At 45.0% G+C, this 15,616-nt stretch overlaps 1 protein-coding gene across 3 annotated transcripts in view; it reads left to right on the top strand.

The window, feature by feature from the left end:
* Positions 1-4,539: 4,539 nt before the first annotated feature.
* TSPAN12 (tetraspanin 12) overlaps positions 4,540-15,616 on the top strand; it is an 88,700-nt gene continuing 77,623 nt past the window's right edge. The window contains exons 1-2 of one of the 3 annotated variants that reach the window (XM_081211803.1): positions 4,540-4,774; positions 6,008-6,162. In XM_081211803.1, the coding sequence (XP_081067929.1) occupies positions 6,097-6,162 (66 nt within the window). In that variant the 5' untranslated portion in view covers positions 4,540-4,774; positions 6,008-6,096. Of the gene's footprint in view, positions 4,775-5,598; positions 5,887-6,007; positions 6,163-15,616 lie in introns of those variants that run through there. The other 2 variants (XM_081211802.1, XM_081211804.1) reach the window with 2 other exon arrangements.

Here is a 15,616-nt window from a genome sequence, read left to right as displayed (position 1 = left end):
TCTTACTTCCGTCACTGTGTCCCGTTGCACCAGAAGTAGTTTAGTCATGCTGGCCACATAACCCAGAAAGCTGTCTGTGGACAAACACCGGCTCCCTCGGCCTGAAAGCGCGATGAGCGCAACAACCCTACAGTCAACTTTGACTGGACTTAACTGTCCAGGGGTCCTTTACCCCCCCCTTTTTATACCTTTAGTGTGTGAGCAGTAGACTAACTCTTCTCTGCTTCTTCTATCTGGGATCCAGATTCCCAGTTAACCCCATGCTTGATCCATGGGGAGTTTCCTGACATCAAGCATGCAGGAGTTGTGTCCCCAGACCGAAGAGAAATATTTAGAGCTACCCCTGCAGCAAATATAATATACACAAACGTCGGTAGTGTTAGAGCAAACATTATATTTTCTCTTTTCAATCACTTTGATTTTAAATTGTTTCAAAATAATTTTAAAGCTGTTATTGGCATCCATCTGTCCCGAGAGACAGTGAAGTTTGCCTCCGGGTAAGCAGCACCGAAGTGACCTCTCTGGGGCGCAAGCCTGGGCAGTTTGTATGGAGGTCCTAAGCTGCCCCGATGACATGATGACTCTCGGTCTCACTGATGTGGTCCAAAAGAAAATAGAGCTGTTATGTACTAAGCTTGGATCCTAGAACAATAGGCAAGTAGGATCCTTGAATGCAACAACTGATTGGCTTGCAGGAAAAGACCAGTCAGGCTCCAGGAGGAAGTTAATCGGCCTATTAGGCTGGTAGGATTGTAGAATGCAACAACTGATTGGCCTGTAGGAAAAGACCAATCAGGCTCCAGGAGAGAAGCAGAATCAGCCAATCAGACTTGTCCTGAGGTTTGGGGGACAAGTCAATCACTGTTTTACAAGCTGCAATAAAGTGCGTGAAATCACTACAGGACTCCGAGTATATTTCAAGAGCTATACTTTGGCACCAGCTTGGCTGTAAGAGTTGCCGGAAGGAGGCGTATAATACTCATATTGGACTATAAACACTCTGCTGTGAAGTGCCATGCCAACATAGAAGTTCCATAAGAGTAACCAAAAGGTCCTGGGTTGACCCCCTTCTCAGCCTCACTGATATGGTCCAGGTTGCTGGAAGGAGACATACAGTGGTACCTCGGGTTAAGTACTTAATTCATTCCGGAGGCCCGTTCTTAACCTGAAACTGTTCTTAACCTGAAGCACCACTTTAGCTAATGGGGCCTCCTGCTGCTGCTCTGCCGCCGGAGCACACTTTCTGTTCCCATCCTGAAGCAAAGTTCTTAACCCGAGGTACTATTTCTGGGTTAGCGGAGTCTGTAACCTGAAGCGTATGTAACCTGAAGCGTATGTAACCTGAGGTACCACTGTACAAGGTGCCATCCAACCAAATTAGAATTCCACTCCAGATTTGTGGAGGATTTATTCATTTATAAGTGGTACCCCCCCCTTTAAAAGTACTTATTTCCCTCTGGCGTGTTTTCGCCTTGTTTCCAAACAGAGCATAATTGAAAAGGACTTTCAGAATTTTCAGAATGGCTAACACTTCCGGTTACACTACATTGCTTTAATTCCATGGGAACGTTCTCCCTGATTCTTTTCCATTTTCAGTGTCATGGAAATTTCACGGAAGTTGACAGTCCAGCAGAAAGAAGCGCTCCTCGGGGACTGTTCATTAAGGTTGCAGAGCCTGCCAAACACTCATATGTCAAGGCTGCCTTCTTGCCAGAAGTGCTTGCTCATGCTTTGTGTCCAATGCATGCTCCGCAATCCATCACTTAAACGAGGGAGAAATAATAGAACGATCACGAAGCACATTCACACCTCTTTTAGACTGAGGCTCTGCACACACTCAGTGGGGCTCGCTTCTGAGTAGATGTAAAAGGTAAAATGCAAAGGACCCCTGGATGGTTAAAGGTGACTATGGGGTTGCGGCGCTCATCCCGCTTTCAGGCCAAGGGAGCCGGCCTTTGTCCACAGACAGATTTCTGGGTCATGTGGTCAGCATGACTAAACTGCTTCTGGCACAGCGGGACACCGTGACAAGTACCAGAGTGCATGGAAATGCCATTTACCTTCCTGCTGCAGCCGTGCCTATTTATCTACTTGCACTGGTGTGCTTTCGAACTGCTAGGTTGGCAGGAGCTGGGACAGAGCAATGGGAGCTCACCCCGTCATGTGGATTCGAACTGCCAACCTTCCGATCTGCAAGCCCAAGAGGCTCAGTGGTTTAGACCACAGTATAGGATATAGAGGATTGTATATATATTATAGGATTATATATAGTATAGTATATATAGGAAATATATAGGATTGCACTGTGTATGTGTATCCAAAGCTTCAGGATATTCAACATTAATGTTTAAATGCTCATGACCCTGCTTAAAAACATATACAAAATCAAATGCAGGATTTCAATGCCATCAAGGTGGTTTCAAAAAGATCCCTTTTCGGGAAATACCGGAGCAAATGTGGCCCGACTGCACTGGCTGCCAATTAGGTTCCGGGCTCAACTCAAAGTGCTGGTTTAATAATAATAATAATAATAATAATAATAATAATAATAATAATAATAATAATAATAATAATAGTTGTTATTATTATTTTATTTCATTTATACCTTGCCCATCTGGCTGGGTCGGCCCAGCTACTCTGGGTAGCTTCCAACACATATAAAAATATAATAAGAACCCCAAACATTAAAAGCTTCCTGATACAGGGTTGTCTTCAGATGTCTTCTAAAAGCTATGTAGTCTTTGAACTATAAAGCCTTAAACAGCTCTGGGTTGTAATACAGTACCTCATGGATCGCCTCTCCCCATATGAACCGACACAGACCCTGCAATCATCACCTGAGGCCCTTCCTTATGTGTCCCAGTCCCTCCATGAGAGGTCCAGAGGGTGGCAACACGAAGAACGGGCCTTTTCTGTGGTGGCTCCATTTGTGGAATGCTCTCCCCAGGGAGGTTCGCCTGGTGCCTTCATTACATATCTTTAGGCACCATGCAAAAATGTCCCTCTTCTCCAGCCTAATTAAACAACCTAAGGCCTTTTAAACTGTGTGGGGGGGTGGTATTGTCTTGTTTGCTATTATGTTATGTATTTTTGTGGTTTTATGTTATAAACCACCCTGTGGTCCTAGGATGAAGAGTGGTATAGAAATTTAACAAATAATAAGAATGATAAAATAGATGGAGAAAGCCAAAGGAAGCTTGATCTCCTGTATTCTAGTTATTATAGCTTTGTTGATGCGAGAAGACATAAAACGAATATAAAGCTTTACCGCGTTATCAACTCTTTAGAATAAGCATAATAAAATCTTATTGCTGATGACACACGCGGTAGAAGGCGGGGAATGGGCCTGAATCTGCAACCATTCCTCCCATCTGCATCATATTTGCACTGAATAGTATTTGCATGCGTATGTGTCATGCATCAATTAGTATTTGCATGCAAGGTGTATAGGAAACTTAAGGTGCCTGCAGTGACAATTGCTTTATTGACAAATATACAAGCAGAGAGAAAGTGGAAGCAGAAGTCAGAAGGTATCCCAACAGGACACAGGACAGCCATTCAGCATTTCTGATATCCTTCAAGCTAAGGGTGTTATCTTCTACCATCTTTCTGGCCCTCTCTCTCCGAAACACTAGATCTGTATTGATCAGGAGACAATGACCTAACCCTTAACTGACCATATTGGACTTGTTATTCTGTTAGAAAGCAGAGCACTGTTTTAGAACAAGGATCTCTTCCAGGGCATTCTGCTGTTGCTCATCCTTTTGCTAATATATTTTCTCCCCAATCGAAGAGTTCATAACTTACTGAAAGAACCCCAAAGTCTGGGAAAATAAGAAAAGCTATTTATGGTGCATAATCCTTGCATGCTTAATTAAAATTAGCAAAACATTTTATGTATGCACACTACTGTACTGCATACTACTACAGAAGTGTTTTTGTGTTGTTGTTTTGTGTATGTGTGTCAATTGAAAAATCATGTTTTGTTGGCGTTTTTGTGAGAAAAAAACCCTCAACCTTGTAAGAAAGGCTGCACAACCGAAAAAAGAGGCAAGGCATGTAAACCAAGATTTATTTATTTTTAAAACTTTTTTTTTCAAAGAAAAGAAAGGCATTCATAATCCTATGCATGTCCGCTCAGTAGTGGACATGACCTCTGTCGTCCCCTTCTCCTTGTGCCCTCCATCCTTCCCAACATCAGGGTCTTTTCCAGGGAGTCTTCTCTTCTCATGAGGTGGCCTAAGTATTGGAGCCTCAGCTTCAGGATCCTGTCCTTCCAGTGAGCACTCAGGGCTGATTTCCTTACCCAATATGTAGCAATGGAGATTTATGTTACTGCTTTATGAATGGATTTTGGGGTTTCTCTAAAAGAATCTCAACCATTTTTTTTTGGGGGGGGGGGTTCCTAAGAAATACGGCATCGCATCACGCCCAGATCACCAGGGATGCCGCTCTCCTCGCCCCAGGAGCCGGCGGGGCAGCCGTGGTCTCTAAGACCCGACAGAAGCCCGGTCTTGCTGTTCCTGCCGAGCATGCGTGGCAAGCACTTGTGCAGCTGGCGGCTGCCTCTCGTGGAGCCACCGAGGGGAAAGGAGGTGGGAGTCCGAGCGATTGGGCGAGAGTTATTGCCTAAGCAGCCCTCCTTTACCTGGCGGGGTTTGGAGAGGCTTTAGAACGGAGCACTTTCTCTTTCTCCTTTTTGCACCTTGGTTCGGCTCCGTCGGGATCAGCTGTGGGGCGAGATCGCGGAGCTGCAACCCACGCGGCGGACGTGGTAAGTAAGTTCACCAACTTCTCCTCCCCGGCGCAACTCCCAGCGTTGCCCCGCGATCCTTGGGCAGCTTGGGCAGCAGCAGGGGCACATGGAGTCCATGCCCACCGTTGCTTGTCCCGGGCTTGTCCCGTTGCTTGTTCAGGGCATGGCATGGGATCGGGAGCTGGGAGGGTGGGAGACGGAGGAGGAACCCGGCGGCTGCTCCCTGCGCCTTGCTCCCGCCGGATTCCTCGCCAGGCTTTCCTGTCATGGCTCGATCGCCCGTTTCTCTTGTTGCAACCCGCACCCCACTCCCCTAAAATATTTCAGGGCCTCTCCAAAGGTGATAGGTATTCAAATAGTGCGCCCCCTCGTCTTGTGATCGATTATGCGCGGCGGGGCTTTCCTGGCCTCCCCCCAATATTTTATTCAAGTTGGCACCCCTGTACCCCACTCTGACATCCTCGCCCTGTCACCACAGCAGCAGTTCCAGGGCAGAAGCAGTCGTCTACCCTGAATCCTAAAACAGGGAACGGCGTTTCCATTTGCAAAAAAACCAAATAAATGATTTTTTTTTTTAAAAAAATTATTTTTTGGAAGAGGCGGGCTCAAAGAGGGAAGGGTCTGCGCTCTCCAAGAACGCGCCCCCCTTCTCCGATCCTGAACTCCACGGCTGTGAGTTGAGGTCTCCTTTCTCGCGCCCTGCCGTCGGTCCGCCATCGAGGTGGTTAATGAGTAATGAAAGGAGAAACTTCTTCCCACCCCGCCAAAGCGCCTTAACCGGAGCAATGATTCCGGGATGCGGGTGCGTGTGGGGAGACACACAGAGAGCGCGCGCCCGCCCGCCCTCGTGGCTTCAGTAAACAAGGGGGTTTCAGAAGGGTGCCACCCCGCGTGCGTCGTGTGAATGGAGGCCAAGGGCGAAAGGAGACCTCCCCTCCCAGGAGGTTTTGCATAGGGGCAGTGCAAAAAGCCAGCGCCTGCTGCTGCTGTTCCTCTCCCCCTCTCTGTCCCCTCTGACGCTCAAATGACACTTCAGTTGAAACGTATACAGCCAGCAGAAAAGAAAAGAAAAGTTTGCAAAGTTGACTGCTGCAGCAAGAGAACTTTCCATCTCCGTCCTGCGGCGCCCGGTTGGTTTCACGCCCCTGGCTTGCTTTCTCCTTATACTGTCATCAGTGAAATGATTTTCCTTTTCCTTCCTCTCTTCCTGCCCCTCCCTTTCTCCCTCCCTCTTTTTTTTTATTTTGGAAGATTGCTGCAATTTTCTGTGTCAGAGGTGGCTGCTCGTAAGAGGATGTAGCGAGTCTGAGGATGGGGCTTTCTGCGGAGAGGCGCTCACAATGGCCAGAGAAGACTCCGTGAAGTGTTTGCGGTGCCTGCTGTATGCTCTAAACCTGCTTTTCTGGGTGAGTTCCCCCTCCTGCTCAGATGAGAGGCTCCAGCATTTCCAGAGATTGCCCCCAAAGGGAAATTAGTTCACTGGGCTTACTCCTCTGTTTTTTTTCCTTCCTCAAGGGTAAAAAAAAATCCCTTATGTATAGCACCTTGGCCCTGTGCATCAAGGAAAGATTAATAAATGAAGGCTGTGGGATAGCCATGGAAGTAATGTTAGGTTTCGTCTTGCATCTGAAAAGTTTGTTGTCAAGAGGAAAGTATGCAAATCTGCTTTTGCAGGCCATTTTCATGCCCTCCTTCCTATTTCCAGTGTTACCAGTTAGCCATATTGCTCATCAACAAATTGCATTCTATTCAAATAATTTACAGGGCGAGGCAGTTTACAAATTAAAAGAATCTCCCACAAAAACGAAATAATAATCACTATTTAAATTAGAATTAGGAGCAGCCAACACCTCTTTTTTTATACTGCCCGTTAGCCAAATGCAGGCTAGAATAAAGGCTTCTTCAGAGTTGTCTTAAAAACCAGTAGCGATACAGCCCTGCAGATTTCCTTGGGGAAGGGGTTCCAAAGATGTGTGTGGCCACCCCTGAAAAGGCTCTGCCGACCTAGCCATGATGAATTTATGTTTTAGAGCAGGAATAGGGAACCCGTGGCCCTCCTCAACTCACATTGGTCCTGGCCAGCATGACCAATGGTCAAGGATCATGAGAGTTGTAGTTCAACAACATCTGGATGGCTGCAAGATCCCTACTCTTTGACAGGGACTGCTCATTCATCAGAGGAAAAGTGGAATTATTATTAGAAGGTGCATGCAGGTTTTCCATCGCTGTGTTTTCCTAGTAACACAACTGATTTTATGCAAATAGAATCTGGCCTACAGTGTGTGGCTTTTGCACCCTTAGGCAGCTGCTGGGCGCCTAGAATCCTGATAGGGGCCCACAGGTGCTGGTACCAGCTTTGAGCTCCCTCCTCTAGGTGGCTGCTGCCCTGGACGCAAATCCATGGCCAAGACTGGCTTCCCCAACACAAGAATCTCTGCAGAGAGGATACTTAAATTGAGAGTGCATAAATAAACGCGTTACTTGTGTACTGTGTACTCCATACGAAACTGAGTGAGAATGTACCACTGGACAAGCAACTGTAGTTTGATGTTGTTCTTGTATTTATATGAAAACAATAAAAATTATTGGGGGGGGGAGGGGCACCTATTTAGGACGAAACCACCAGATTGCATGTTGCTGGTGCCCCCTTCAAACCTGCCTGGCACAATCTTTGGGGCTGACATAGGCTTTGCATTCAGATGTGATGCTCTTTCTAAAATGATTTTTAGTGTTGTGTGTTAAAACAGAGTATTTTCTTCATGAGCACACCAACTACTAATTATTTTATATAATGGGTTGATAAAGCTGCATTAACATCTTACCTGTTGTCACCCAGATCTGGTCTTGCGAAGTTCAGGTGCTTGCCTCATGTCGTACTACGTTTTGGTTGTTTTTTCCAGCCACCACAATTTCCGTCTTCCTCGAGGTTTCTTGCTCTTTGTCTGAGAATTCATCTAGCCCCATATTGTCATTCGTCGGTAGTTCTTTATTTCTCCCATTGGAGTATATGACAAGCACTCAGTTATTTGGTAGAAAGAAAAGGGAGGGATTTTGGGACATCTCTAGGATAGGAGCTTTGTCCCCCTCATTCTGGGCTCGTTAATCCAAGCCATTCAGAATCAAGTTCGTTCCTCTCTATAGAACCCCTCCAAGATTTGTTTCTTAGGCCTCATCTGCAGTATACCTTTAAAGCAGGGGTCGACAGCCTAAGGCCCATGGGCCACAAGCGTCCCATGGGGGTCATTTAACCAGCCCATGGACCCCACTGCCCGCTCAGGGACTCCTGCCGCCTACTCGGCTCCTGTGCGCCATTCTAAACTGGCGTGGAGCAGAGTGGGGACCGCCTTCTGCGATGCTGGCTGGCTTCCCATTGGCTGCAGGAAGCTCCTTCAGCCAATGGGAAGCTGCGCACGCCTCCGTGCCGGAAGGAGCGCTGGAAATAGTGTTTGCGCATGCGTGCGCGCGCACACACACATGCACACACACACATACTCCAGCTCTCCGTGGCGTCCGTGAACTGGCCCAAGCCACAAAAACTTTGCCGACCCCTGTTTTAAAGAGTATCATATCATTTTAAAGAGTCCCAAAGAATCTTGGGAACTGTACTTTAGCATTGATCTGAGGGATTATGTTGGGAGCTTGAATGTGCTTTCAGATTTGGGTTTTTTTTAAAAAACAGATTTTATTAAAGTTTGAAACAGAATACAAATGTTATTTTGTCAAATTTCCAGTATCTTTTTTATCAGAGATTAAAAAAACCTAACCTAAATAACAACACAAACCAAAAAGAGAAAAGGAGAACTTCTGATTCTTCATCCGTCAGCAATATATAGAAAATTGTTGAAGGCATCCAGTCCAAGATAACACCCCACAATTCTAATTTCTATAAACCAATCTTTTCTTCAATCCTCAAACCCAGGTATCAAGTTCATTTTCTTTTTCACGCAAAAAGTCTGTAAGGAGTTTCTAATCTTCAGTAAATAAGAGCCTACCTTATCTTTGGAGGCCCAGGCAACACCCAGGGTTTCAAATACCTTTTTCCTACTTTGGTGCTCCATCTTCTTATATAGATGCGATCTTGCCTCACTTAATCCATGCTCTTTTCACGGTAAGGTTAGATTACTGCAATGTGTTGATGCTTCCTGGGAAAAGCACTGGTCCCATATGCAGTGGTCAGATTGCAAAGAGGGTAGTCCTGCAGAGACAATAATTGTACTCATCTTGCAAAGTCTACCCTGCCTTCTGGTATGTTTTCAGGGGTGAAACGGAATGCTGCTTTGAGCTATAAACTCCAAATGGGGGAATCCAAAAGATCATGGCCTCCCTTGCAAACTTACCATTTGCTTAAATCTGCATTGTACAGTGGTGCCTCGCAAGACGAAAATAATCCGTTCCGCGAGTCTCTTCGTCTAGCGGTTTTTTCGTCTTGCGAAGCAACCCTATTAGCGGCTTAGCGGATTAGCGCTATTAGCGGTTTAGCGGCTAAAAGGCTATTAGCAGCTTAGTGGCTTAGAAAAAGGGGGGGAAGCAAAAAAAATCGCAAGACTTGCAAGACGTTTTCGTCTTGCGAAGCAAGCCCAAAGGGAAATTCGTCTTGCGAAGCGCATCGAAAAACGGAAAACCCTTTCGTCTAGCGGGTTTTTCGTCTTGCGAGGCATTCGTCTTGCGGGGCACCACTGTAAGTCTGTCACCATTTGAAGTGAGCAGGGTATGGGCTTCAGAGGGTCTTTTCTACATCCCACCACTTAAATACCTCCACAGCTGGTGTTGAGGTGCCGGGTAAATAACAACAACAACAATTTATTTTATTATTTTTACCCCGCCCATCTGGCTGGGTTTCCCCAGCCACTCTGGGCGGCTCCCAATTGAATATTAAAAATGTGACAAAACATCAAACATTAAAAACGTCCCTAAACAGGGCTGTCTTCAGATGTCTTCTAAAAGTCAGATAGTTGTTTATTTCCTTGACATCTGATGGGAGGGTGTTCCACAGGGCGGGTGCCACTACCGTGAAGGCCCTCTGCCTGGTTCCCTGTAACCTCATTTTTCAGTGAGGGAACCGCCAGAAGGCCCTCGGAGCTGGATCTCAGTGTCTGGGCTGAACAATGAGGGCGGGGACACTCCTTCAGGTATCCTGGGCCAAGGCCGTTTAGGGATGATTTCTAGACTTAGTTTGCATGTAATTTTAATCCAAACCATGGCTTAGTTTTGAAGAAACGATTGTGCTGCCTGTCAGTGAGAAGTCAGTACCGTCCCTTTGCTCCCCCTCTGATGTTGCTGCCAACACTATGCTCTGAGCTAAGCCATGGTTTGGCTTTGCGGTGTATTGCTTTGGGATTTTTTTCTTAAAAATATAAAGTGGTATAGAAATGGGGGAAAACGTAATTATAATGTCTGAACTGCGGGCTCATGGTTTCTCCCTCTCTGACAAAACACAGGCTCAGCTAAGATTTATTCTATGGCTTACCGCTCATGGTTTGTTTGGGGGAGATAGACCATGAACTGGGGTTTGGGTGCAGCACTATGTTGAACTATGGTTTGGTTCGCAGCAGTGCGGCAGCAGCAGCAGGTTGAAAAACTGATCAGAAACAACCACATGAAGCGACTAAGCCATGGTTTGTCTCAGTGTTACAAGTGACTTAGGTCCTAGATTGCTCTGCTTTTCAGATTCCCTTCTTTAATTTCGTCTCCTTATTACACTGGAACGAATGGTCGTTTTATTGCTCTATGTGCAGTCTCTTGGAGAATCAAGGCTTAAATGAGGTTAATAAATAAAATAAATTCACTGTTGTAAAAAGATCTCTCCTCCAGACTGATTGCGAAAAATGTAAGAAAGCTTAGTTAAATAATAAATGGATTTTGAAAAGTACCACAGTGTTTGCTTCTAACTGTGTGCAAAGATGGGCAGCTGGGGCAATCTATTTAATGACTATATTAATGTCACTAATGAGCTGCTGTAGTTATTTGCTGAAGTGGGTGATTGTGGTTGCAATGATTTTAAATGGCAAGGACTGCAAAACACTTTGCTAGTGTACTACAAACCGTCCTGCGGTTCTTCTAACAATGTCCTTATGGACGAGACGCTCCTCAAAGTCCCTTCCAGTTTAATTCTATGATTCTACGAATTTAACACAAGAGAAGTTCCAGTTATGTGTATCTTCTGAGTAGCAGTTGTGATGATAGTTTAACTGATGTTACAGGACTCAAATACGACGCGATCTCTGCACAGTGTTCCTAGAGAATAATATTTTACTTTTTTAAAAAAAATAAACAATCCAAAACATGTTGTGTGGCGTTCTGCATGCGCTCATGAGCTTTTCAGCTCTCCTCTTTGGGCTCAGCTTCTTAAGGCTACCCTAAAAGGCTAGCAACTCAGTCTTGGCAAAGCATACCACGAGGCACAATGATCTCTTGCCAGGAAGAAAAATGGGTCGTCTACCCACGTAGGCGTAGAATTGGCTGGCATTCCCACCCAAGCTCTTCTTGAATCCTAGCCGCCACTTCAGCCTTTGATGGCTCTAACCGCCGCAGAGACTTTTCAACTCTTGAGATGCCCAAGCCTGAATCCTTCCAAGTTATTTCAAAGTCATTTTCTGTTACCGTTGAGCAACCTTCCCTTCCAAATGCTGCTGCCAGATCTCCTAACTATGGCTGTAGGGCATGTGTGTCCTTGGTGTGCTCAGCTGCCGTGCCAGTCAAGTTTTGTGTGCGTTGATTGCGTGTCGAGGTCCCCAAGCCACCCCCCAATAATTCACACATCACACATCAATTTTGGTTTGGGTTTTTGGCACGATTTTGGCCCACAACTTTATTTAAATACACACAAGTGAGTGGTTGTTTAGGCGTTGGTTCCGACTATCTGTCCTTGCCCAGGGACAGAACTGACTTCCGGATTCCAGCGGAAGCCAGTGAGGGAAACAATTTTGGGGAGAAAATGAAGCTGGGCATCAGTCCCTCACTTCTCACCCTCATGCTCCTGGTGGTTTGCATGGCCCAAGTCCGATGCCAGGGGCAAGGACGAAAAGAATGGCAAGCCCCTGGATTCCTTTAACGGAATTCCCTTTCCGCACCACCATTGGAGGGGTAGGCACTTACTCCTCCACCAACCAATTTGAACCAATGCCTAACCGCCAACCTTACAAGTTGTGACGATTTGCTACGTAGTAGGCAAAAACCAAATGGCCCCAGCCAATCAGCCAAATGGACAAAATTCCTACCAGGCCCCTGCCTCAAAGCAGACGACCCCATGACAGGCATAGCAAGGTCAAGCGAACAACCCCCCCCAATACAGGGAGGGTGGGCGGGTGATCCGGTGCAAGCAGCCAAGAGGATGCCCAAAGTTGGGCGTCCAATATTTAAAACCTCTGACCCCTCCTTCAAAATTGGTAACAAGCAATTCTCCTCAGTGACCCAATTAACCAATTCACTGCCTGGGTCACTCCGCAGATCTGCCCAGCAACGCTGGGGTGGCTTGTATCCCCCACTGCAACACGTGCTCTCTGCTAGGGAGAACACGTTTTAAGGTCCTTCGGTGCCCCTGGAGCAAGAAAACAGACATGGTGCTGCTGTCCTCACTACACTTTCCAAGAAGTAAGGAATTCACTTGGAAATGCTTCTGCGTAAATGCTTTTGAGATTGGGCCCCACGATTCAAGATGCAAGGACGGTCGTGGCGCCTTTATATTTTCACAGATTTGTTGTCTTACGCTCCATGTCAGCTGTGGACCAAAGGGCATCTTGTAATCTGACAGCCGAGGCTGCTGTAGCACAGTGAGATGATTTCTTTCTCTCCTCCAGAGGTTCAGAAGCACTGGCCTTCGAGCATTATTTCTTTGCGGCATCTTCGGAAAGATTGGCAGATGGGCGTGTAGAACATAGAAAAAAGGCCGCAGTGTTGTGTACTTGCTGAAATGGTTTTAATTCCAGTGTGTGGTTAGGGGTCCTGAAGCTTATCAGGCTCACAGGCACATTTGGAACTTAGAAAAGGTGGCGCTGATTGGCGTTGAGTAGCGATTACTTAGGTGTGATTACTCAGGTGTGCACTGTCAGTCTTAAAGGGATGTGGGAGCTGCTGTGGTCTAAATCACTGAGCCTCTTGGGCTTGCTGATCAGAAGGTTGGTGGTTCGAATTCCCGTGACAGAGTGAGCTCCTGTTGCTCTGTCCCAGCTCCTGCCAACCTAGCAGTTCAAAAGCATACTAGTGCAAGTAGATAACACTGTGGCAGGAAGAAAAATGGCGTTTCCATGCGCTCTGGCTTCTGTCACGGTGTCCAGTTGCACCAGAAGTGGTTTAGTCATGCTGGCCACATGACCCAGAAAGCTGTCTGCGGACAAACGCCAGCTCCCTCGGCCTGAAAGCGAGATGAGCATCGCAACCCCATAGTCGCCTTTGACTGGACTTAACCGTCCAGGGGTCCTTTACCTTTTACAGTGGTACTTCGGTTTAAGAACAGCCCTGTTTACAAACGATTCAGTTTATGAACTCCGCAAAACTTGAAGTAGTGTCTTGGTTTGCAAACTTTACCTCAGTCTAAGAATGGAATCCAGACAGTGGAAGGGCACCAGTGGCGGGAGGCCTCATTAGGGAAAGCGCGCCTCGGTTTAAGAACGGTTTTGGTTTAAGAACAGACTTCTGGAACGGATTAAGTTCGTAAACTGAGGTACCACTGTACTTAGGTGTGATTACTCAGGTGTCTTAAATGACAATACCAACAATTCTATCCTGCAACGGCTAACCCACTGTTCTTGTTGCATAACATATACAATACGAAAATATTCCCCCACAAAATTCAGTGGTCAAACCCATAGAGATTGATTGATTGGTTTTGTCACAAGTATTGGAGAGGAGCGCTGGATTTCTTGGATAGACCTTTATTGCCATTTTTGCAGTTCCAACGGAATCCGCTGGGTTTAATATGGCTTATTCCTGTATTCCTGTGCAAAGGATTCCAACAGAATTAGCTCAGCAGGAGTCAATCGTTGAACACAAGGACTTACTAAATACTTAATCCGTAGTTAACATTTCGCTGCAAACAAGGACTCAAAACCACATTGCCGTTTTTTGTTTGTTTGCGTGGTGTCAACTTTTTGTGATCCCAGGACAGGTTACAAAACAAAATAAAACTTCAATGTAAAATATACAAACATTAAACTTGAACAGCTATATGGCCTGCCAGGGGAGAGCTTAATTTGGCAAGCGAACCCATGCTTTTACCAAGTAACTGTTTGCTTTGAAGGGTCTTAACCAGGTTAAGGCAGCAAAACGCAGCGCTAAACTATATTTAAGCATTTGAAATATTTTGACTGCTTTAGACCAACATGGCTACCTACCTGAATCTATGTTTAAGCACTGTTTGCACTGGATCATACTGTAGGGATTGGTAGATGATAGTTCTACTGATTTTATTCTATTTTGTACGTTGTATACCACTTTGATATATCTTATGAAAGAGTGGTTTGAATGCAGGTATTTCAGTAAAGAAAGAAAGAAAATCAACCCCTTTTAGAATACTACCACTAACTCTCATTACTCTAGAGAGTTTCTCTGTCTCTGACTTAAGATTGTTGGTGAGAAATTTGCCTTCTTTCAGAAATCAACAGCTATCTAATCTGGACAGGCCTAAACTTGGTGTTTCTAAAAGGCCCCTGTTGCTTTATTGTTTTTACACAGACTTGTTACAGCAGGTTCTCAGATGGTAGTTGCTTTTAAGGTACATTATCTATTACTTGAAGTAAAGTAGCACCGAAGAGACCTTATGATTTCCTATCTCCCAAAGCCTGCAATACAGTGTTTACTGCAGCAGGAAAAAACGAGCGATTCTCAAATTTTAAGTAAAATATAACTACTTTTTTTTGCAAATAATTTTTATTCATTTTCCAGTTAAAAAAACCCATTCATATTAATAACAAATCAAACCAAATGTTTCCACATTCAAAAAAAAAGTCAATTATAGTCTAAATTAATTAATTTCAATGGGACCCCCCCCCCCCAAGTTCTAGATTTCAAGAGCTAATATCCATCCTTTATTTTTGCTGATATTGATCCTCTCCTCAGTCGGTCGTTGGTATAACTCTCTATCTTGTTTTATTTTACCATTCCTTATTTATAATCACGTAAGGGGCAATTTTTCTAATATAACTACTTTCAAGGTGCTGAAGTGGACATTGTGCCGGGCTTTGTGGGCAATGCATTCAATTTTTCTCTTAAGAAGTACACAGAAAGTCACTGAAAATAGGCTCTCTGCATTCACGTTGTAATTTGTCATCACTGTGAGAGATGCATACGAAGTCAGAAGCTGTGTGGAAACATAAATAGGTTTAAATCCTTTCAGGTAATGCGGAAGCTACAGGGTATGTACAGGAATCAGGTATAAAAGTGAGCCAAGTCATATGTATATAATGGTATGTCATACCCTCCAACATTTCTCAGATGAAAATAGGGGCATCCTATTCCATAATGTTTATTATTATTATTATTATTATTATTATTATTATTATTATTATTATTATTATTACCCCACCCATCTGACTGGGCTCCCACACCACTCCAGGTGGCTTCCAAAATATATAAAAACATAATAAAACATTAAACATTTCCCTATACAAGGCTGCCTTCAGATGTATTTTAAAGGTTGTATAGGCCTCCCTTGGCTTGGGTGTGTGTGACATAATTCCATACCCTCCAACATTTCTCTGATGAAAACAGGGACATCCTAAGGAAAAGTGGGACATTCCGGGATCAAATCAGAAACCGGGACGGCTTTTTGTAAATTTAGGACCGTCTCTGGAAAATAGGGACATTTGGAAGGTCTGGTATATGTGGACTTAATAACAGGTAGATTTGTAGAGGACAGAAATAACA

Source organism: Podarcis bocagei (genome assembly GCF_964188305.1).
Source record: "Podarcis bocagei genome assembly, chromosome: 10".
NCBI lineage: Eukaryota > Metazoa > Chordata > Lepidosauria > Squamata > Lacertidae > Podarcis > Podarcis bocagei.
The sequence above is the reverse complement of the archived record's forward strand: the minus strand, read 5'-3'. Positions and strand labels throughout refer to the sequence as shown.